The 23,595-nt window shown below is 38.8% G+C and overlaps 1 protein-coding gene across 2 annotated transcripts in view; it reads left to right on the top strand.

Annotated features, from left to right (window-relative positions):
- Positions 1-3,031: 3,031 nt before the first annotated feature.
- Positions 3,032-23,595, top strand: part of dnajc17 (DnaJ heat shock protein family (Hsp40) member C17) — an 86,154-nt gene continuing 65,590 nt past the window's right edge. For both annotated transcript variants that reach the window (XM_088925977.1, XM_088925976.1), the window contains exons 1-2: positions 3,032-3,203; positions 20,141-20,210. In XM_088925977.1, the coding sequence (XP_088782103.1) occupies positions 3,126-3,203; positions 20,141-20,210 (148 nt within the window). In that variant the 5' untranslated portion in view covers positions 3,032-3,125. The remainder of the gene's footprint in view (positions 3,204-20,140; positions 20,211-23,595) is intronic.

Below are 23,595 nucleotides of genomic sequence, written 5' to 3'. Positions count from 1 at the left end.
TTGAGCCTGCGAAAGACAATAAAGATGTCACTAACAAGACCCTGAAGGAAGAATTGAACATGGCTCTGACAGTAGGCATGGCTCTCAGTTCTGATGATGCTCATGAACAAGGATTTATTCCTGCATCCTGGACAGAGAAGGTTTTTCCATTTTGATGAACTTTGAGACACCACCTCCCATGGAAAGCTGGTTAAGGAAGGAAGGAAGATGCTGAAGGAGGTGGTTTTCAGTTGACTAGAGGCAAAAGGCACGGGTGGAGAGATATTTGTGCTAAAATGAGAATGACTAGGTCAGTTGTTGAGTTTTGGAACAAGAACATTTTTCAAACTTTTGCAGTCATAGAAGTTCCTTCTTTTAGTTCACTTTTTCAGGAGAAAGTGGACAAGGGTGGTGGCTCTAGTGAGGATTAAAATAGAGGGGTATGAAGTTGTTGAAAACATACACTTGTCCGTGGAAAAGATTGGGAAAATGAGAACTAGTTTCTGTAGAATGGACCATCAGAGGGTCTTTCTGGAGTGTTGTGGGGGTATGTCCATCAGATGTAGTAATATTGCATGTGTTGGAGCCACTCAGCTCTGAATACTGTCCTACATAGTCTAACTGGAAAAGAATGTTCAATATGTTTTGATTATAATCCATATTTTTATAAAAAATATACTCCCAGCACAAAGCACTATGATACACTGCGGCATGGATGTGAAAAGAGGTAAAAATAAAAAGCCAAAACACTATGGTTTATAAGGCAATTGTACACCTTAAAGTACTCATTAGTATTTTATAATACAGTTTTAATAATAATAATTGCTTACACTTATGTAGCACTTTTCAGGACACTCCACTCAAAGCGCTTTACAGGTAATGGAGATTCCCTTCCATCACAACCAATGCTCCACCTGGATGATACGACAGCAGCCATAGTGCACCAGAACACTCACCACACATCAGCTATCAGTGGGGAGGAGAACAGAGTGATGAAGCTAATTCTTAGATGGGGATTATTAGGAGGCCATGATTGGTAAAGGCCAAAGGGAAGTTTGGCCAGGACACCAGGGTTACACCCCTACTCTTTTCAAGAAGGACTGTGGGATTTTTAATGACCACGGAGAGTCAGGACACGGTTTTCCATCTCATTCAAAGGATGTCAATTTTTTACATTATAGTGCCCCTGTCACTATATGGGGCATTAGGACCTACATAGACCACAGAGTGAGCACCCCTGCTGGCCCCACTAACACCTCTTCCAGCAGCAACCTTTTTTTCCAGGAGGTCTCCCATCCAGGTACTGACCAGGCTCATACCTGCTGAGTTTCAGTGGGTTTTCAGTTGTGAGTTTCAGAGTGGTATGGCTGTAGGCAAATAACATGCACTCACCCAAAGGTTTTGATTTTTCATTTAAAAAATTTGAGTTTACATTCAAATCCATTGTAAGTTATTGTAAACAGAGGATAATGAAGGCATAATGTTTCTTATCACAGTCAATTTTTAATCTTCATCTGTGTATAGCTTTCAAAATAGCAGAAACAAGAGAATTATAAGTGAGCATATGGGAAGAGATCTCCATTTCTTCATGTAAAAGAAGATGCAAATTTTTATTTTCCTTAGGAAAATGACAATGAGTTGCTTTAATAAGAAGGAAGAAACATGTTGCTTGTTTCAGACTCAACAGACAGGGGATGAAAGACAAATAATTGATAAAGAATGCTAAACATCTGGGAACATACCACCTCCCTTTACTGAATGATAGTAAAGTGACAGAGTAAAAGGAACAGCCTACATTGCAAACATCAAGTAACAGCTGGAAGCTGCAGGAGTGATGCTTACTGGAGTAGAACACACCATTTAAAATGTTAGATGTTGGACTTTATGATGTTTTTTTGTGTTTAATTTCACGTATAGCTCTTCTGAACACCACCATGAATGTAATGCAAATGTCACAGAGTGAAACAAATAGGTATGAGACAACAGGTGGCAGGGGCCATGTTGACTTTCCTTTTTCTCAAGCTTCTCATTGATCAAAGGTCCTTGCACAGACACTTGTTAATGGACCACACAGTTCAGAGATGACGTGGGAGTGTGAGACAGGTCTAACTGCGTCTCAGGCTGAGAGGAGGCTCTAGAACAGGGTGCGAATACACAGTGCATCTCTACACCTGGCCATCTGAATACAGCCACTTGACCAATGAGCCCTGAGCAGTTAGCTCTGACCACACCTTAGATATCACAAGGACCTTTACACCTCCACAATAACGGGTCCAGAGCTCCAGCTACACTAGGGCTTCTTAGAGAAGAGAGAATTTGGATGGAATGCACAAGTCTTACTGAATTAGTTGAATCGGCTGCTCACTTCAGAAAATAAAAAAAAACAAAGGGTAATGAAAATTATTATCAATTACTAGTGGTTATATAAATATTTTTAACAATAATTAAATAACGGCCAAAGGAAATCTTCACAAACAATCTGAAAACATCTGAATTCAAAATATTATTTTGTACTAAATCGGTCTTTTATCGCATGTGAAATTACACTGCTACACAATAGTTTGGCTGTGTTGCCACCTAGTGTTGGAAATGCTACCTATCTGTTCAACTACAATTAAGTTAAATGTGACCTGATTATTTTGAACTGCGCATGTGTACACCGTTTCCAAAATGAAACTTAAATGTGTAGTTACATTATGTTGCTTTGCTGTATTAATACTTCTAAACTTGTGTTGTGCTGTATTAGTATTTAAGTTGGTCATCTCACATTTCTATCGTCATTAAATCACCCTTTGCACCATATTAATTTGTTGCCATTACCAATGTAAATATACATTGTAACTGGACTGCAATGTACATTACATTAATTTATTTTATTTATGTGTACATGCGCAGGGCAAGTGACCCGAAAATGGATGGATTTGTATTTGCATTACATAAATCTTTAAAAAACCTACAAATCCTAGCATGCAGTTCTTCGTGGATTTTGGCCACTTGCCACTTTGTTGTTCAAAAGAATACAATTCCCAGAATGCAACGTACTACTTATCTTATGACGTATGGGGTTAAAGTGGAAAAATGGTGTGTAGGTTTTTACGGACTGTACAGGAACTTAAGTTTTAAGGAATAAATAAAACATAACGAAAATGTCTACAGCAAAAGAGCTGCTGGAGAAGAATCTGTATGCTTTGCTTGGAGTAGAAGACGGGGCATCCGAGAAAGAGGTAAAACAGAATCGCATTATAAGAAGTATTATTATTCGAAATGAGTAATTTAAACAATGATGTGAGAAATAATCGTAAACGTGACTTTTATTTTTATTGTTATGATGGAATTGTAATGAATGCTTTTCTTCTGAAATCAGTAGTTACTATACATATTTTCTGTATAGCTAGATATGCTGTTTGTTAAGAAATTTAAAGTAAAATACACTGGAAAGGCCAGGTCCAGTCGCCTAACCTGCAACTTGGAATAGATAAAGCTACAGCAGGTGATCTTTATTTAAACACATATTATCAAATAGATATTTACAGTCTTTTCAGAAACTGAAGGTGGATATCGCTAGCCTTTTAAATGACACCTTTTTCCTAACGCTATTAAAATTAAAATGCAGAGCTGTTTGATGTCTTGAAAGTAGTTACACTGCTATGTGTAGAAGCTCTCTGAACACGGGGTCGATACATTACGAGTCTACACTTGCATAGCAAAGGAAACATATTGCACTGAACATTAGTGTTTGAGGTGACTGTTACGTTTGTTCAATTTTGTAATTTTAGCTAGGTTGACCTAGATCCAAATCCAAAATGAATAATTCTGTGAATAATCTGGATTTTAAGAACACTTCAGGAAGAAAAATAAATACTATAACAACATAATTATTTACTACTACTACTACTTGCGTTTCCACAATGTATTTTGGCACAAAACTGCTACTACAACTGAAATCGTTTTCTGCCAGTACAAGTAAAACAGTCTTGAAAGAAACATCATCAAACACCATCTCTGCAACTTCAATTTATGTAAAATCAAGTTTTTTCACAAAGTGGATCTGTTCTAAGAATGCTTTAATTTGTACTAAATTTGTACTAAAGTTAGCACTACATTCATATGTCCCTCTATGGTCAATAAACATTTAGTCCAAAAGAAAGCTTTGTAGTGAACTGGAGTCCAGGCAAACATTGGGCACACAGTATGATACACTCTGGATGAGATGCTAGTTCATCTCAGGGCACATTCATTCACACATTACGAAGGGCTTAAAATTTAGAGGTGGCATTTAACCTAGACTGCGTTGTTTTGGAACTGTGTAAGAAAACCTGAGAAATTGCAGAGAACCCATTCAACCACATGATGAGCATGAACCTCCACACAGAATGTTATCTTTGTCTGAATCCATCCCAGTGCCCAAGAGCTGTTAGGCAGGCTGTTAGGAAAACGCTCAATTCTGCTGTGCTGCCCACCATCCTTATTTACACAGCTTATTTTGCTGTGATTTTGTGTAGAAATCTCGGCTTTTACTGAGAGTTTTTTTTTCTTGAAAAGATGTATCCTAGTGAAAAAAATATGGAGAATATCCATCCATCCATTTTCTAAATGCTTCATCCAATTCAGGGTTGCTGGGGAGCCGGAACCTGTTCTGGTAAGCTATGGGCACATGGAGAGGTACATCCTGGACAGGATGCCAGTCCATCACAGGGCACTCACAGACACAAATAAACAGTCAGGGCCCAGGGCTCCACCATGGCAAGGGAGCAGTGCTAACCACTGTGTCCTTTATGCCAGCAGCCATATCACCCTGCAACTCACAACAGGCAACCCACTGAAGCTAAGCAGGTGTGAGCCTGGTCAGTACCTGGATGAGAGACCTCCTGGGAAAAACTAAGGTTGCTGCTGGAAGAGGTGTTAGTGGGGCCAGCAGGGGGCGCTCACCCTGCAGTCCATGTGGGTCTTAATGCCCCAGTATAGTGATGGAGGCACTATACTGTAAACAGGCACCGTCCTTCGGATGAGACATAAAACCGAGGTCCTGACTCTCTGCTCTTCCTCATTACAAATCCCAGGGCGTTTTGCAAAAAGAGTAGGGGTATAACCCCGGCATCCTGGCCAAATTTCCCATTAGCCCTTACCAATCATGGCCTCTTAATAATCCCCATCTAAAAATTGGCTTCATTACTCTGCTCTCCTCCCCACTGATAGCTGATGTGTGGTGAGCGTTCTGGCGCACTATGGCTGCCGTCGCATCATCCAGGTAAATGCTGCACATTGGTGGTGGTGGTGGAGGGGAGTCCCCATTACCTGTAAAGTGCTTTGAGTGGAGTGTCCAGAAAAGCGCTATATAAGTGTAAGCAATTATTATTATTATTATTACCACCTTATTGAGAACTTTGTCTTCTGCACTAGTTTGTTTTTACCACTAAGAGGCGCTATCATCCTGTGTTATGTTCTTCTTGATCTCCCGATGCAGCCAGAGCTGTCTTAGTAGATGCTGTGTTGTTCCGGCCTTGTTGCTACTGCACCACACATGTAATGTTTTCTTCCCAGGATGTAGCCTGAAGCTAATCTACAGCTGCTGTTACAAGCCTGTGTTTTTCTGTTTTCTTTTATTTGACAATGGGATGCAAAAAGGAAACATCTTCTGAGAAGCTGAAAATAATTGCATCATATAAAAGCTGTTCTTTCCTAAGTTTTGTTTACCTAGATGACCATTCCACCCCAGACTCCTACCATTGCTGATGGTCCTCTGAGTACTGTCTCCAATCCAGACAGCCTGAGTGTGTGCTAGATCTGCAGCTTAAATTTAACATGAGCGTATGCCTGAATATCTCTAAAATGTTATTTGTTTACGGCACATTTATAGTATATAATTACACAACATACTGTGTGTATTATTAATGTATGTAATAACACATACATGATTATATCTTATAGCAATACAGTACCAGTCAAATGTTCCTCTGAACAGCTGATGTTGAAACATCTGTACTTCTAGTTGCATTGAGCTCAGCTTGTATTTCAGGGGCAGTTAGTCGCTGGTTTCGCAGCCTTGTGACTCTCATTAACGTATTCTTTTATTCCGAGGTCCTTTGGCCTGCCGGACCTTTTTCGGTCCTTCTGAGTGCCAGTGTCTTCATATTGTTTGATAGTCTTGGCCACAGCAGTAACTGACACTTGCAAAGTTCTTGCAATTTGTCTTAAAGGTGGACCTTCATTTCTTAAAATAGAGACTGTCTTTTTTCCTTGCCTAACTGGGCATATTATGCCATGTTTATTCAGGAATTTCAAACTTTTGCCCATGCTCCCTATATTTATAGTAATCGTGGACCCTCACCTGTTTACCAGTAATTAGTGACAAAAGGTAAATGAGGTAACATGCTAGTTAACTGTGAGAACATCTAACAAAGACAATTTTAAACCTCTTTAAGTGTTCTAACACCATGTTAAACACATTTCTGACTTTTAACTAACCAGGGCTTCAGACTGAAATCTGCTTGCTTTGGGTGTTCATTTTATTGAAATTGAAAAATTAACATTTTCAGTGCAGTTCACTTAAGATTATAAATACACATATCATGTAATTAAATATTAAGTGTTTATAGACAGGTTTATACAGTTTAAAGCACAGATAATCATGAAACACCTGGTTTCAAGCAGGTGTACTCAAAGCTTTGACTGGTACTGTATATTACTATACAAAATATTTCACTTATATTCTTAATTTCTAACATTCACCTGATGCTCTGTTCGCAGAGTGGGAATATAATGGAACTGTTTGGCTACAATGTATGAAAACAGTAGTGATGTGATTTGTCCTGGGTTCAGAAGAATATACGAAAGGTTACAGCTTAGAAGGGGCTAAACTAGTTTATTTGGATGTAATTATCTACTGTGGGGTATCAGCCTCACCAATATGGCCAGTTAACTTATTCCAGACTTCCACAACAATGTCTAAAGCATTTTCTCCTGTTATCACTCTCAAATGATTTTCCCTTAGTTTAATCACAGAAGATGTAGTGGGCCAATGTTTTTATCTCACATTTCAGAGAATGAGCAAACTGCTCTTCCAGGAGCAATAAAGTGGCACTGAAGCCACCTTTTGCAAAAAATAAGTGTAGAAGTTTTGACAACATAAATGTTGGGTAAACTAGGTAGAACTGTTATGCCATAAGGTATCTCATGAGCAATAAGGTCTAAAGTGTACACTGTAACCATTACCTCAGAGTGTTCATATGCGCAGAACCTTGATTAATTGCATATGGAAAAGGGAGTGAAGAAGTCGTTTTCATCTGAGCTGTTGAAAGGACATTTACTGGAACAGAGAAAACTTGTTTTAAACTGAAATAATCGTGCTAAAAGGGTCTCTGTTTATATTTAAGATGGAAAATGGAAAATAAATTATCATGCTTAAGAGCAGTTTGTGTGCTTTAGAGTTCATTTTTTTATTCACTTTTACTAATCTTAAATACATTAAATGCAGAATTATCAATATTGTAGGTACTATAGAATATCCTGATAAACAGCTTGATCAACAATGTATCTTCCCCTATGTATGAGCTTTAGTTATACTGCTTTGATTTACAGAAAACTGCACCTACCAACAAGAATGTCTCAATATTCAAAGTTTTAAGTCAATAAACTACAATGTGGCCTATTGAAAAGCAACACGGTGCTACAATCTGGATCTTAATCAGTCATAGCACAGTTTGTTTTCTGGATATGTAAAGACTTTCAGCTGTCGATGTGGGTTAAAGAAGGTGGGAATAATATAGTGTACAATATAAGTACATTTAAGAAGAAAAGAAACTATTGGCAAGGTTAATTCCATTAGGTGGCACTATAGTGCACAATATTGCACATTTTTACAGTGCAGTAAATCCTTGGTTTATATCACTATGTGTAATACATATATGCTTTCTGTATTTTTTACTTATGTTTTAACAATTGCATACAACACAGTCAGTGAATTTTCCTGTGCCTTTTTTATCATAAATACGATTCATGTCATAAATATACTGTATAAAATTTGCATAAGCATACAAAACACAATTGGAGGCTATTGACCTACTCCTCTAGGGTACCATTCATATTTCTAAATTTTAAACCTATAGAATTATATCTTGGGCAATGTGTTTATTTTTACCTTGATTTACCATTTGTACATTTCATTGTAATTGCTGGGAAAGGCGAGTATTTCTGATTTTACAGACAAAATTCCCCTTTAGCCGATTTTGTCCATTAAATCCAAAGGCAGTGAATGTGCAATCCATTAAACCTGGGGTTTACTGTAGGGGGGTGTTGACTTAAAGAAGGTTTCTGCATTTTTAGAGACACCCACTCACTTTATAAAAACAGCTTTGATGTATTGAAGATTTTGTTTTCTTTTGGTGTGCTTAGCAAATTTTCAATCCTTCTATAGTTTACTTTATAGCACTTTACCCAATACATTTTTAGAAAATCCCAGAGCAAAGGAAACAAAGAAAATACAGCAGTTAATCATACAAGAGCCTTTCTGAAAAAAGTTAAGTTTGTAGACTAGAGTTAAAATCAACCAGTGTGACTAAGTACTTGATTTCTTTTGGTATGCTGTGGCAGAGTATCTGGGCGTGGCATCAAAGAACCTTTTCACCTTGTCATTCGTAGAGTGCAAACATATCATGATATTTGAAATATAATTCAGTTTTGTTTAAAGGAGACACAGTTTTATCAAACGTCAGACAGATTTTGTCATGTAAAGATCCTCTGTACATGGTGCCTAGCTATGTGGGGAAAAAAAGACAAAGGCTGTTTGATAAAATTATTATTTGACCTGGCAGTCTGTCCTGTAAGAGGTGCTGTCCTTTAGATGAGATGTTAAACTGAGGAACTAATGACTTTTGGTCATTAAAAATCTCTGCACTGTTTATAAGAGCAGGAGTGTTAGATCAATACACCATTGGAGGCACTTGCTTAGGACCATGATCCAGGCTCAGTGGTCTGGTACTAGAGCCAGTGTTCTGCTACTGTCACCCCCAAAAAGTCACTTTAGGCTTTATTCAATATATGTGTTCCTTATAGCTTTATATGCAGCTCATTATTAAGTGCATTCATTCATTCATCCATACATTCATTTTCTGTCCAATTCTTCCAATTCAGGGCTGTGGGGGAGCCAGAGCCTATCCTGGCAAGCAGTGGGTGCAAGGCAGGATACGCCTTGGATGGGATGCCAGTCCATCGCAGGGCAGACAAGCACAAACATGGACACTCACACACTTACATCAGGGTCAGTTTCCCAAAAGCCATTTCACAGGTCTGTGAGTATGTTTTTGGACTGTGGGAGCAACTAGAGAAAACCCACACAAACACAGGCAGAACATACAAACGCCATTCAGACAGTACCCCAGGTCTGGAATTGAACCCAGGGCCACCATTACAGTGTCCTCAGTGCATTAAGCCTATTCATATATTAAACTGTTTGATTAGTTTTGATAGTCAATAGTGTGAATCAGTTTTTTAAGTTTTAAACCTAAAAAGTTTTGCAAGCAGCTTCCTTACTGCTGTCATTTTACACCATGACTCTGTATACCAATCAGACTCAGTTGCTGTATATATTAAAATGTGTAATTTATTTGAAATTTAGCTATTTTAGGCAGGTACTAGCTATGTTGCCACAGCTATATAATCCACAGCTTTGAATGTTTTTTTTCCCCTTTCACAAAAGTTATCAATGCACGTTCTTTATTGCTGAACAAAACAGCCACATATTTATCAATAGAAAAAGAAAGATCAGGGTGTTGCAGAGGCTACACTGCATTATTTCGCCTTCATGTGCTCTCAGGTAGGTCCTGGTGAATTTTGTTTCTAGAGAACTTGGGCCTGAAAGCTCCCTTCTGAAATAAACGCTGTTCCACATCCCGAGTCACGCACAATTACAATAATCACATTGGGAATCATCATAAATACAGACCAGTTCAGAAACTCACTGCCTGTAAAATTTAAATGTCTGATAATTCTCTCCTTATGTTATTACCAAATTGTGGTTAGTATATAGGAAAATCACGGTTTTACAAATGATTACTGGCCAGAGCTCATATGACAAAACAGTATAGGCTCTGTGTTTATTGGAGTAATGCACGTATTTTACATTTGGACTCTGAAAGTTCTGGGACAGAAAAAAGATCCGTTGTCCTTTCCACCCAATAAGTAATGTGGTCTGGAACAAAAAAGGGCTGCAGCCCATTCACTTGCCTCCTGACCTTGCCAACATGTCAGAATTCTGAGAGCAGAGACCGGAATCCAATTAACATTGCAGTGAAATTGAGGAAAGAAGGTCATGTATTTACTGAATTACAAAGATCGGGTGGGGGGTGGGGGTCATCCCAAAATTTGCTGTGGAAGTTTGTGGTTGGCCAAAGAGTACATTTGGCTTAAGCCAAGTTCTGTGAGGTCTTTGATAGTTCAGTTTGATAATAATTGTCTCTAGACACAGCAAGTTTGCGGAGGACGGATTTGGGAACAGTGTGGTTTAAACAAAGATGTCAACAGATTAGCAGCACCAGCTCTTTGGTTGGTTTTTGTGAGCCCAGGACATGCATTCTGAAATTGGAAAGCCCAGGAGCCCTGCTAGGGTTGGTCTGTTGCAAGGTGAAAGATGTTTAAGGACTGCATTTGGCCTGCTCCAGAGCTTGTAAAAATCTTTTTTTAATGGCTTGGCATGGTGCTAATTGTTACCTCTCACATGATCCTCATTAAAGTCATGTGAATTTCAGGGACTCTGAGGCATGCTGTATCTGTGAGTTGATGAGCTAAATGCTGATGTTATTTCAGTTCACATAACGAAAAGGCTCAGGCTGGCGTCAGCCAACAGTGTGGTCCGTGAGGGTTCTGGGGCCATTTGTTTTCTGTTTTATCCAGGCTTATAATTAATTAATTGACTCCATTATTTAAATTATTTATTTGAAATTTCAGTACGCAACTTAGGTAGCTAAGAATTGAGCATTTAGAGCCAAATGTGAGACCAGGGGATATAAGTTAAAGTCCTTCACGAGCCTACTGACTCATTGGGCTGGAACTAATCCCAGTGTGTGTATAAGGATACATGTCTATATCAGGTTTACCCTCGAGCAATGCTAGTACCCATTTATACAGCTGACTGGAACAGTCGTACCTTGCTAAAGAATACAACAGCAATGTCCACATGGGGCTCTTGAACTCATAAACATCTGGTAATGGATCCAGGGCCTTAACCATTAGTTTGTGTTCCCTTGAGCTGGCGGAAACTTAATATTTTATATTCACGCAAGTAGTACTCTGGCTTATGTCGTGTTCCGTTGAACTTCTCTTCTTTTCAGAGAAAAACATGTTTTACCTAATGTCTAGTCCTCAAGTCAAAACTGGGTTCAACTGGGTTGTTTTTCTCTGCGGCTACATTCTGCGTTAGTATTCAGTGGTGTCGTGGGCTTTGTATATTTCAAGTTCCATATTTTTTCATTCTTTAGAAAATATTTTGAGACATTTTGTTTGAAAATATGAGGGAAACACATCACAGTGCTGTTAGTCTTGAGGTCTTGTTCACCGGAACAGAAACAGCAGGAGCTAATAGAGTGCTCTTAAATGGGAGGGAATACAGTCCCTTGTTAACTCCTTGTGGTTAAAATCGAGGTCTCCTGCAGTGTCCAGAAACACCAACTACAGTAATAAAAAAGAAAAAAAGCCGTTTCCCCACTACTTACCAGTCTTACTCCTACCACTGTATGACTGTCCTGACAAATGGTTCTGTCAGGCAAGTGAACTCATATTGCATTCCGTAAACTGTAATTTCATTCTTTTTTTTTCCTGTAAATGCCAAGTCTGGGTAATTGCAGAAGATGGGCTCTCAGAGGGACGCGTAGCCACCCGCACAGGCAATTTTTTAGTAAGTCGTCAGCAGTAATAACGAACACAGACTGTCGTAATGAGAAAAAGATGTAGGAAGGCAATAAAGTATATCAGGCAGCGGGTGGCCAAGCGGTCCTGATTTTTCTAAGCAGATCCACTGCAGTAAGTTATTTTTGCAGGACAGAAATGCCTGAGGGAGGTGTGTGTTTATGTGTACGTTTATACTCTTCTGGGAACCACAAGAGCTTCTTCTCCCTAGATGAGGTGCTCAGCTGCACGATGGCAAATCACCACCGCTTATCCAGCACGGGTGCCCTTGTATGGTCATGTATATACACTGGGGATTCCTTTGCATGGTTTTGCATTCTATGGGGAACTCGTGAGTCATTAATTCTCATAGGGTATAGTGCTAACTGTTTTTAAATGTAAAATCATGCTTGTTACTGTATTAAAAAAAACCCTTTGGCTCCCTGACACATGTTAATGTCAGTAGCTATATCAACCTGCAGCTCACCACTGGCAGCCCACTGAAGCTAATCAGGTGTGAGGCTGGTCAGTACCTGGATGGGAGACCTCCTGGGAAAAACTAAGGTTTCTGCTGGAAGAGGTGTTAGTGGGGCGAGTAGAGGGTGCTCACCCTGTGGTCTGTGTGGGTCGTAATGCCCCAGTATAGCAACGGGAACACTATACTGTAAAAAAGTCCCCTAAAGATGAGATGTAAAACCGAGGTCTTGATTCTCTGTGGTCATTAAAAATGGCCAAATTTCGCCCTGGCCTTTACCAATCATGGTCTCCTAATAATCCCCATCTATGAATTGACTTCATTACTCTGTGCCTCTCTACACTAATAGCTGGTGTGTGGTGAGAGCACTGGGGCACTATGGCTGCCGTTACATCATCTAGGTGGGGCTTCACACTGGTGGTGGTGGAGGGGGGTCCGCATTACCTGTAAAGTGCTTGGAGTGGAGTGTCCAGAAAAGCACTATATAAGTGTAGGGAATTATTATTTTCATTATTATTATTTTGTTACTATGTTCAGTGTGCAATAAATCATGATTAAACATGTTCTTTACCACATAAACATTTTCTAGTGTTTGTTCTGTCTGAACATTCTTGTTCCTCTTCCTCAAAGGCCCAGACATTAACCATTCTTTCATTAAATAAATCCTGAACATACTGGGGTAAGAGCTAAATAACAGGGATTCTGGTTCATTTGAGTCATTGATTTAATTCACACCCATTCCATTGTTGCTGTTTGTATTAAACCTTAAAACACTTTTCTCCAGCTATTTAGTGCTGTGTCCTAAAACCTATTTGACTGATTGTTTGATATACTATTCTAAATTGTCTGAATATGTGCTTTTGCAACAAAAAGCATTTAGTGTTTTCAGGAATAGCATGAAAGAAGCAGGTCTTAGCTTTGTACACCACCCAGTCCAATGACTCCCCCAGTGACCTTATACACTCTTATACAGTCACACTTACAAGAGCAGCTACGTATTAGCTCCTTGCACGCATCCAAAAAATGAAGTCTAATTATCACAGAGGTTTTTTTTTCCTTTTCTTAGTTTTCTGTGATGGCTTTTGAATTCTGTTGCTCCCCAAGCTGTAAATAATGGTCCATTTTGAGCTTGTAAAAAACTGATAAAGCACCTTTCCAAGCCCTGGCACACATGGTTTCAATCACATGTTTATTGTCATGTTTTTTGCTGGTCAGAACAATTTCCTGAGAGACCTGGAGGGCAACACAGTAAAAAGAAAAAAACACAACCTATATGTGTATGTGAGTCGTCCAGAAGACTAATGTTTTAAAAAAATAATTTCCCACAGGAAATTCCTGCTTCATTTTGCAAAGTTCCAAAACATTCCTACAGATAGCTCCCAACAATATGTCTGGGAGATCCTAGTATACTTTATGATATATATATAATACGTTTTAGTCGGTTTAGCTGTACCAAGCGCTGCATATCAAACCACACTACAGGTCTTGAAAATAGACTACACTCCCTTAATTCTTTTCCTGGAGTCCTGGATTCTTTTTGATTTCTCTTTTCTGAAACTATTATTATGTTTCCATACTCTATACCTCTTTCTCTTTTATATATCGCTGTTTTTTTACTTGTTAGATGGAGTTTTTGTGTACTCCTACATATAAGGTCCTTTTACACTGCTTATACTAGGACTGATTAAGACACCTGCTCTACTCTGTAACCACCTTATCTCACCTTATCTTGACTAAGTTTGACTAGATTATTTTTTTGTTGATGGCTATGTGTTCAGGGAGCAGTCTTGCTTTGTGTTCTGTACCTGCCAAGTTGGGTTTCAGCTCTAAGGACATAAGCAGTAACTGAAAATGTTTGTGTGAGGTTCATAAATCCTGCATCACTTCTTCACCACATACACGTACTGTAAGTTCTGAACTGCTGTAAAACATGACTTTCAATTGTGGCACTAATCCAGAGGCAATAATTAGACAGCCAGTGTGTCCGTGAGTTTTCACTCCAACTCTGTGCTTAGTGAGCTAAACCAGCTGGTTAAAGGCTAAACTGGACTAATTGAACAATGTCTCCTAGTTGATCAGGTGATACTGCTTTAATGAGACCCTTAAAATCTGCAGACATGCCAGCCTTGAGGATCAGGAATGCACTCCCCTGCATTATTTGTTTTTTGTCTTTTCCTAGGCCCTTACTACTGCAGCCCTTCTGTTAGAGAGAAAAGTTTTTGATTGAAACCTTTAGTATGTAGAGTTGTCGTCATAATAATAATAATAAACAAAATAAATAAAATGCTTTTCTGGACACTCCACTAAAAGCACTTTACAGGTAATCCACCACCTCGGTGATGCAACAGCTCAAGGGTGCAGTATGCTCAAGCCACATCAGCTAGCTCTTTTTCGGGAGAAGAGAGTGATGAAGTAAATCCCTAGATGTGGATTATTAGGAAGCCGTGATTCTCTTTTCGAGAAATGCACTGGGAGTTTTAATGGCCCTGGAAAGTTAAAATCATTTTTCTGAAATCATTTCACTTGGCATTAATATTGTATACCATGATCATTAAAAATGTAACTAGTGTTAAATTTAAAGATCACTTTGTATGCCTCTTAGTATACACTTTCATGAACAGTATTTCTGAAATGAATAGCTTTGTTTCAAGTCAAGGAAGACAATACTTATGTCTGCAACTGCATAATTAGAACTGACCCACACTGTTTCAGAAATGCATATAGAAGGAGAGTTATGCATTTTGCATCTTTGACAGTTAATACAAGTGTAAGATTAAGAAGGTACAGCTACCTTCCTAAAATTAAGTATATTACAAAGAAAAACATCTTGTTTTACAGTACCGTATACTGTGTCACGGTCTTATAGTCAACTTAGAGCAAAGTCTATTAACTTTACAGACAGTGTTGTGTCCATCCATTAAGGTGGTGCCCACTGGACAGCTAGACAGGTGGTAGAAAAGGCAGTGTGTGGACATGCCGCATGGCTCAGCCTCTCTAATTTACTGCCGGCTAACATCAGGCCTGTGTTAGAGACTTCCCAGCAGGGTTGTTCCTGGTCAATTAGAGCAATAGCGCAGCAAGGCTCTGTACCACAAATAAATATTTGTGTTCTTTCCTGCTGTTTTATTCCTCTTTTTTTCTGTGCCCATGGTCAGTGGTACAGAAAGATCATTATCCATCTGGCTTGCTCTCAAGCTTGCATCAGTGCCGAAAACATGCAGTTAAAAAGCCACAATTTCCAGGTCACCTCTTGGTTAGAAAAACACATTACATCATTTTCGTGGCTTTTCTTTTTCATGTTAATACCCCTGTTATACAGTACTGGGGTGCTAATTTGACTCAGGCAGGTGAATTGTAAACTAAATTGAGATTTGAAAAGGGAAATTTTATGTTGGTGGAGTAAAATGAGCTTTTTTGCATTATTTTTCTCAATTGATATTGATGCTTCAAGGCAGTATAGTTTATTGTGTGTAAAATGAAAAAAAAATTGAAATTGAAAGAAGAGTATGGATAGTTCTGGTAGAGATGGTTCTTATCATATCCTGAATTGTCAAATTGAATGAAATGGATCAATTAGGAATAACAACTGGGAGTTCAGTTTGCCAGTCTGCCCTAGAAGAACCTTTATGCATATCAATAATGATACAGTCTAAGTAAAGATTTGATATGATTACACAAATTGAGATACGAGGTTAAGAGTGTTCGTTTTTACTGTAGATCACCAAAAGTATATTGTTGTTCTGGAAGAAGAGCCACCAAGTATATTACTTACAGGCTGAAAGAACTACATTTCTTTAATCGTGGACAGTCATAACTAAGAGGTGACTTCATTCAGCTGTTCTTAATCCTCAAAGGTATTGACAAAGTCAATCCAATGAGCTTCTTCAGGACCAACAGTTAAACGTGAACTTGAGGAAATAAATGGAAACTAGAGTAGTTAATTTAATATTGAAAATTAGTTTGATTAGTTACTTCTTTATACAAAATTGTTGTGGGAGCTTAGAATAAGCTATCCATCGGTGTTGTTGAAGCTAACGTGTTCACTTCCTTGAAAACATCTGGATGACCTCCTCAGATCAATAGAGCTATCACTACCTGAGCAAACTAGATGGGCTGAATAGCTGGATGTTCATTTTTCTTATGTGTTGTTTTGAAAAAGTAAAAATACAGCACTGTTTTTAATCAGAACAAGCTGATGTCGAGCTGCTGTAGCCTATAATCAGGGTTTTCCTTCTCTGGGAGTTGTGACCTTGGGGCTTTTGTGCTACTGCTCTTTGCCTGTCCTGTGGGTGACTGGTAGGTGAGTCTGACGGGCTCTGCGGAAAGGAGGCCGGCTTGTCTTGAAAACAGATGGAGACCGAGGCGCGAGGGAGCCAGGGTTCTCTGGCAGGGGGCCAGCACTCTGCGTGTCAGACCTGTCTCTGGAGGAAGTGCCTAAGTACCAGTCAGCGATGCTGGGGAGCTTTAACAATGTTTTTATTTCTGAAAGCCCTGGAACTGAACTGTGTCGAAACTGATTATAAGGATAAAGGCACACGTTGCTGTTAACTGTTAGCAAACTATGTCCTGTTCTGCTTTTCCCCGGCTGTGGCTGTCTCAGGACTGGCCCGGGCAGTCCCAGTGGAGCTTGCGGCCTGGTGCATTTGAGACGATTTAAACCTGTCAAGAGCGTGTGAGGAAGACTTGATCCGGGAGGGTCTTAGAGGCTGTTCGTGTTGAACATTCCACAGATACAAGAGCGTCTATCAGTACACATGGAAAAGGCATGTGTAGAAACGTACCGTATCATACGAAACTCCAGACGTGCCAAGCGTGTGAGATCCTTGTGTTTCAATTGAAAGTATGTTCAGATTTAGCTTTTTTTAGACTAAAATGTTAGTGTCAAGAAACTTGTAACTGAGATCCTGAAAAAGAAGCCTTTGAAGGTGTAAATAAAATGTTCTAATAAAAACTTTAAGTTCAGAAAACATTGAACTTCGAGTTGTTTTGATGTGTACAGTATTATTGTTTAATTCATACCATTTGGAAAAATGTTGTTCTTTTTAGCATTCCTTTGCCATAATGTGATGTTCCCTGTAAAATCTCCACAATTATGATAATCCCATTCATCACAATTTATTTAACCATTTGAAAAATTAAGAGGAGTGCAGTTTCTTTATTCAATGTGAATTTTAAAAGGTATATACATTCCTTATCCTCTTGTTGTGGGCTTCTTCTGAAAGATGATATACATCTTTAAAAAATGCTGCAGTTGACCATGATTGTCGTGTGGTTCCAAATTGCTACAGGCAAAAACAAAGGGAATATTTTCTTAGACTCTGACTACATTTTATTGTCTCTTTTATTGTTCCCTAATTATTGAAAATTCAAAAATAGGAATAACAGGAATAAATAATGCCTTGCAATTTGAATTAAATTTGCCTTTATCCCTGCTAAGAGTGCGTTTAAAAATAAACCTGGTGGAGAATACTAATCTCCTTGACCACGAAGACTGAGAGTTTTGCTATCCACAGACCAAAAACCACAATTACAACCAGCCTTGCTCCTAGGGATTGTTTATCACCGGCTAATAACACTAGATCAGAATTAATGTTTTACTTTAAAATATCATTAAGCTTGTGTTTATTTCCCAGGTTTGACATCAGAGCCACACTGAACATAAAGCAATGTATTTTAAGATCTATTACCATACATTAAGGAACAAACATTTGCCTACTATACGCATTCTGGGTTGTTGATGGTTCTTTTGTAATTAAAATAGTTTTCCCATTTGGCAAATACTGCCTTAATCAGAGAGACTGCTAAGTGTACCTCCAAAGGATGATTCTTGTTTTAGACCTAGCAAGGCAAGTGTCAGGAAACTGCACTGCCAAACTGCTCTGTACAGTCATGGTGGCAAATACACACATTGAGAAACTGCTTAAAAAATAATAGGTTGCACATTTTCAGAGCATCGGTCCTGTTCCTTCTCGAAATCTGTCCACAATGTTGGTTAGTATGTGTGCAGATAATGCATATGTATACAATGTATATGCATTTACCCATTTTTTGATATGGTACATCTTTAAATATGCTCATATAAATCTGGTTTATGTTCCTCTTCATTCTTGTGTTCTTGCTTAGCGAGGATACATTTTCAGCTCAGAATAAGTTTCTTCCACACATTTTCTGGAACTGGGTGCCCTCACTTATAAGCCTTTTCCTTCAGCTTCATCATGAGACATGGCAGGAGTCTCCCCTCAGACCATTTTTAAGTCTTCTTTGAGGGTTTTCACCTTCCTCTGTCAAACACAGCATCATAGTGGCTCAAATGTGTGTTAGTAATGTACAAATATGTATCAGAGCCACTGCTTTTTTCAGAGTGAAGTTCATGTATTATCCCTTATTTACTATGCGCTTAACAGAGAAGGAGAATCACTTTTTTCTCTGTTACTAAACCATCAATAATTAATAACAAAAAAGTGTGGGGCATGGTTAGGGCTTTGTAATTACACCTGGAATTCACTTGAATTGCTACCATAAATGCCCAGCTGTATAAATGGCTAATAATGACAGCTGAATAAATTTATATAGTAGCTTTACCCATTCAAGAATGGAGAAAGAAACCAAACTAGGCAGTACTGTATATTATGTTAATCCTGTGCTGGGACGCACAGGATATTAAAATAAAAGGCCTCAATAAGGCAATAAAATTATTTGGTACTTGGGCAAATGGTAACTAATATTTAGAGTCTTGGGCAGCCTTCTCAGGGAATGTGTGTGGAGGAGCGTGAGCATTTTACAAATCGGTTATTTTTCAGTTAATTTCTCGGAGTCAAGCTTCCAGCAATTGCTTTTGTTTCTTTCCACACTATAGTCTGAAGTACAGTGGCATCCTATCAGAGGCAGTTGTACACCTCTACTGCACATTTTTGCAAATATCGTCTTAGGTTATTATTCCGTTTTCTCCATAGATAATAGAGTAGTACTATTTAGGCATTCTTGTCAAAGCAGCAGACAAACAGACGGCACATGCTACTAGCTTCAGGTTCAAGGTCAGAACGGTATTCAGTAGCTGAGGTCTCTTGCAAGCTAAAATCTGTCAGTATTCCCTTTTCATGTCTTATTACAAAGGTTAAGCTTGAAATGTAATGGAGGAGTCTGCAATTGTTTATTGTTATAGCTTGAATGAGCTTTACCATAAGGACTTTTAAGCCTTTTGCCAGAAGGTAGGGCGCCATAGTTTTTCGCCTTATTTTTTTTTGTTCTTCTGAATAATGAACCTCAGTCCCATCCCATAGTAATACCCATCATCTTTCAAGAGCTTCATTAAAAACAGCCTTTTTTTTCTTTTTGGTAATAAAGGTTTAACTTATTTTATAGGGACCTCAAGTTTGGCTGTTTTTCAGGTTCTGCTGTAAAGAATGTGCTGGAAACTACTTTTCCAATATCCTTAAAGAGACCTGCGTGGTGGTGAACTGTTCCCACAGCTCAGTTGATTTAACTATCTGAATCAGAGCAATTTTTTGTTCAGCGTGCCTGATCAGGAAAACTGTGTACTGTTGAGTACACTTACAAATGGGATCATGGGAAACACGTTTCCCTGCAAAATAACAGTATACAACACTATAATAGCTTGCATGTGTAGAAGGACACAGAACATACCTACATGAAACTGTTCTGTGTAAACTCTATGTGAATTTGATTTGATTGTCGATGAGAATTAATTTGGCACGTTCCCACTTGTATGAGTACCAGACTTTACTCCTTCTCAGTGTGAGTTTTTAGGACTCTGTATTAACCATGCTTTTGTTATCTTGCCTCTTGAAGATCAAGAAAGCCTACAGACAAAGAGCCCTGACATGCCATCCTGACAAGAACCCAGATAACCCCAAAGCAGGTGAGTAGACAAAACTGTAGAAACCTATCAGATTAATCAAAGCTTTTGTGGTTTATCTTTTAACCCTTTGTTAACAAAATCTTGTCCTTCCTTGCTTTTAAGTTTTTCCAACAACAAAATTAATGGTTTCACCACTTGCTAGAGAAGGCAACTGGATCAACGAGCGGCAAAAGAAAAATATCACAAAATGTTTTTTTTTTGTAGCAGGCATAGTGACAGTCTATTGAAAATATATTATATGGGAAAATGTAATGCTGATTAATATTTGTGATTATCAGGGATAAACAATGTGGAGTCTATTGTGAATATCTAGTAGTACATGTATGTCTGTGTACCCACTGTTGAAAACATTGTAAGCTGTACATCTGTGTTGCATACAGTAGTTTACACTGGGTTGCAGAGCAGATGCTCTTTGTGGGATTTTGTCCCTTTCCACTCACAGAACTTGGAAAAGTAGTACTGTATGTGCTTGTTTATGGGTCTCTGACCACTATACTGTATGTCACTTGCTGCCTCAGGTCATTTTAAAAATTTGCCGGTTCATGTCCGGTAAATAGGGCATCCATGACATAAGTTGTCATATAAATGTTATACCAGAAGTGCAAGGACGTGTGTTATTGTTACTGCAGGAATATTGTTACATCAAGATCATCCCATAGAAAGGGCAGCAAGTGATGTCTTAGGGCTTGATCAGTGTAGCACTCAATCACTAGAGAGTCATACCCATCCCCATTGACCTGAAAAAAATGTTTGTGTCTCATAGTCTGCTGTATTTGGCTACAAAGTTAGAAATTAACAACCCAGACATCAAGTAACTTAAGACTGGGCTTAGTCTATCATACTGATGACATTAAGGTGTTGTTCTCTTGATAAGTGCATTAAGCTTGACAATCAACAGGTTAAATCATTTAATCCCATGGACTCAATCAACTAATTTTTTTTACAAATTCAAAGAGCTTTATTGGGATGACTGAGGAATTGTAGTCTTTCAAAATCATTAAGAATTAGCAAGAGATTTACAATTATTTACATTATTATCTATCCATTTCGTAACCCCTTCATCCAATTCAGGGTTGCAAGGGCAAGCAACATGTGCAAGATAGGGTACACCCTGGAGAGGATGCCAGATCATCACAGGGCACACATACACACGCGCACATCAGGGCCAGTTAACCCAATTAACCTACCTGTATATCTTTGGACTATGAGAGGAAACCTGGAGGAATCCCACGTTAACATGGGGATGTTATCTATACATCACACAGATAGCACCCCAGGCCTGGAAATGAATAACAGTGCTAACCACTGTGCCCTTGTGGTGCATGGTATTCTTCTTCTTATTATTATTTAATTATTTATTTTAGATCCTCGCTCTTCCTCAGGCAGTAACAGGAGATCACAAACAGGGCTGCTAGCTGTATTGAGTTTCCTGGCCCCTTCTCCATTAGGACTGGAAACTCTGACTCAGGTGACACTTGGAATTCTGATCGTTTACTGGTTATTTTGGAGGGAAGAATGACTCTCTAACTCTAAGGTATATCTTGCAGAGCAGCAGAAAGTGCAGCACTGTCTCTGCTTCTCCCTAGTGGCAGTGGGAGCGTAGCAGGTCCTCTCTGGACTGCCAGGTTTGTCTGTGTCGCCCTCTGTGGCCAGGCTGTGTTCACTAAACCAGTAGTTCAGCAAGGTTTTTTTCTCATTGTAGCCTCTCTACCTGGTCAGTTTGGCCAGTGTAGCTTTTCATTTTACGGCCTGGAAGCATTCCAGTCTGTGTGTAAAATGAACTTAGTAGTGTTTGTGCTGAGGTGATTTAATGTTTATTCAAGTCACTCAAGTGTATCTCAGTCAGTCATGGGTCATGAATCAGTTAACTAAGATGATATCAAAAACAATATCCAAAATAAAATTTTTTGTAAAAACATGCACATATAGTAAAAATAATGACAAGGAACAAGGAAAGGTTTATTCCATGCTTTTCAGCATATTACTTGTTCCTTTGCAGCCGACGCATGCTGATGCAGCTACCCACCATAAATAATGATATATTTCTTTAGATGTCTAGTGTATATTGACCAAATTTACCAAACCTTCTCTGTTTTATTAGCTATAGAATGTATGGAGTATACTAGTTGAAAAATAAATTAAAACAAATCGGTACAGATGTAGGATACCCCTCCAAGCCTTGAAGCACTTGTAATTTGTAAAGTTCTTAAACTCCTTTCTGGTTGCAGACTGGCCACATCCCCATGAGTTGTTTGGCCTTCAACATGCAACTTAACCAGCTACAGCAATTCTCTGGTGACTAAGGCCCCAGCCCAAAGGACCGCGAAATAACCAGAAATATTAGGTTGTAATTGCATAAGTAGCCACTCTGAGGTGATGCATGTTTTTCTGTCTTTGAAACTCTCCTGAGGCCTTATGCCAATAAACATGCAAACAATCAGTTTCGGAAATTTAAATATAATTTGAATGTGAAAAATGCACCCTGAAAATCAGTAGAATGTTTTCCATTGAGGTCTGTGGTCCCTGGATCTCTTTGCATTATGCCAGATTAACAGACAAGGAAGATATGTGTATGTATGTGAGGGCCGGGGAGGGGGAAGACAGCTCCAGACCCACAAGTGGATCTTTTTCTCTGAAAAACAGAAACAACAAACAAAAACTTAGGAAGCCAGAACCTTTGCAATAATTCAGTTAGGATTTTCTTGGGTTGAATGGGATGCTACCCGGTCACACTAAAGGAAAAGGTAATGACAGATGTGGTGGAATTAGGATCACTTTGGCAGTTTGAAAGTTATTTGAACTAAAGTTATTTATCCATTGTTTCTTACAGTGCTTTCTCATTGCCTTTCTTTGGGAGTGCAGAGCAGCTCTAAATGGCTTCAACGTCTTTATCTCTAACCACACTATCCCAATATTCTAGGTTAATTTTTCTAAGACTTCATAATTTCTACTCTTTAGTGTGAGAGACTGGCCATGAAGATGTTTAACTGTTCAAGATGGATGTCAGTCTCTGTCACTGAACATTAACAGTAAAACAAAACCTGATTTGTTCAAACTGTTTTCTGTCAATGATACTGCCATTGAGAATAGCATGTGTAGAACTAGAAAGGGGGAACCTTAGTCTGAGTCTTGTCATTTCCTCCGCTCCAAAGCCCGATCCCAGTGAGCCCATGAACAAACCTGTAAATGCACCTCTCTTCAGCTAAGGCTGCTCTTCTTTGTGTACAATTCCTTTAGTTCCAGGTTGGAATTCCTCTGTGGTATTCTGTGATTTCTGGGAGTAGCGTGACATGTTTATTTATGTTTCATTATAAAGTCGACAGATTTCTGAACCCTTAACAGGAGGCTGTAACTCTACTCTCACATGTACTAAATTCCCGCCATT

The sequence above is a fragment of the Atractosteus spatula genome, chromosome 9, assembly GCF_055471065.1.
Source record: "Atractosteus spatula isolate fAtrSpa1 chromosome 9, fAtrSpa1.hap1, whole genome shotgun sequence".
Lineage (NCBI taxonomy): Eukaryota > Metazoa > Chordata > Actinopteri > Semionotiformes > Lepisosteidae > Atractosteus > Atractosteus spatula.
This window is presented reverse-complemented; position numbering and strand designations above follow the sequence as displayed.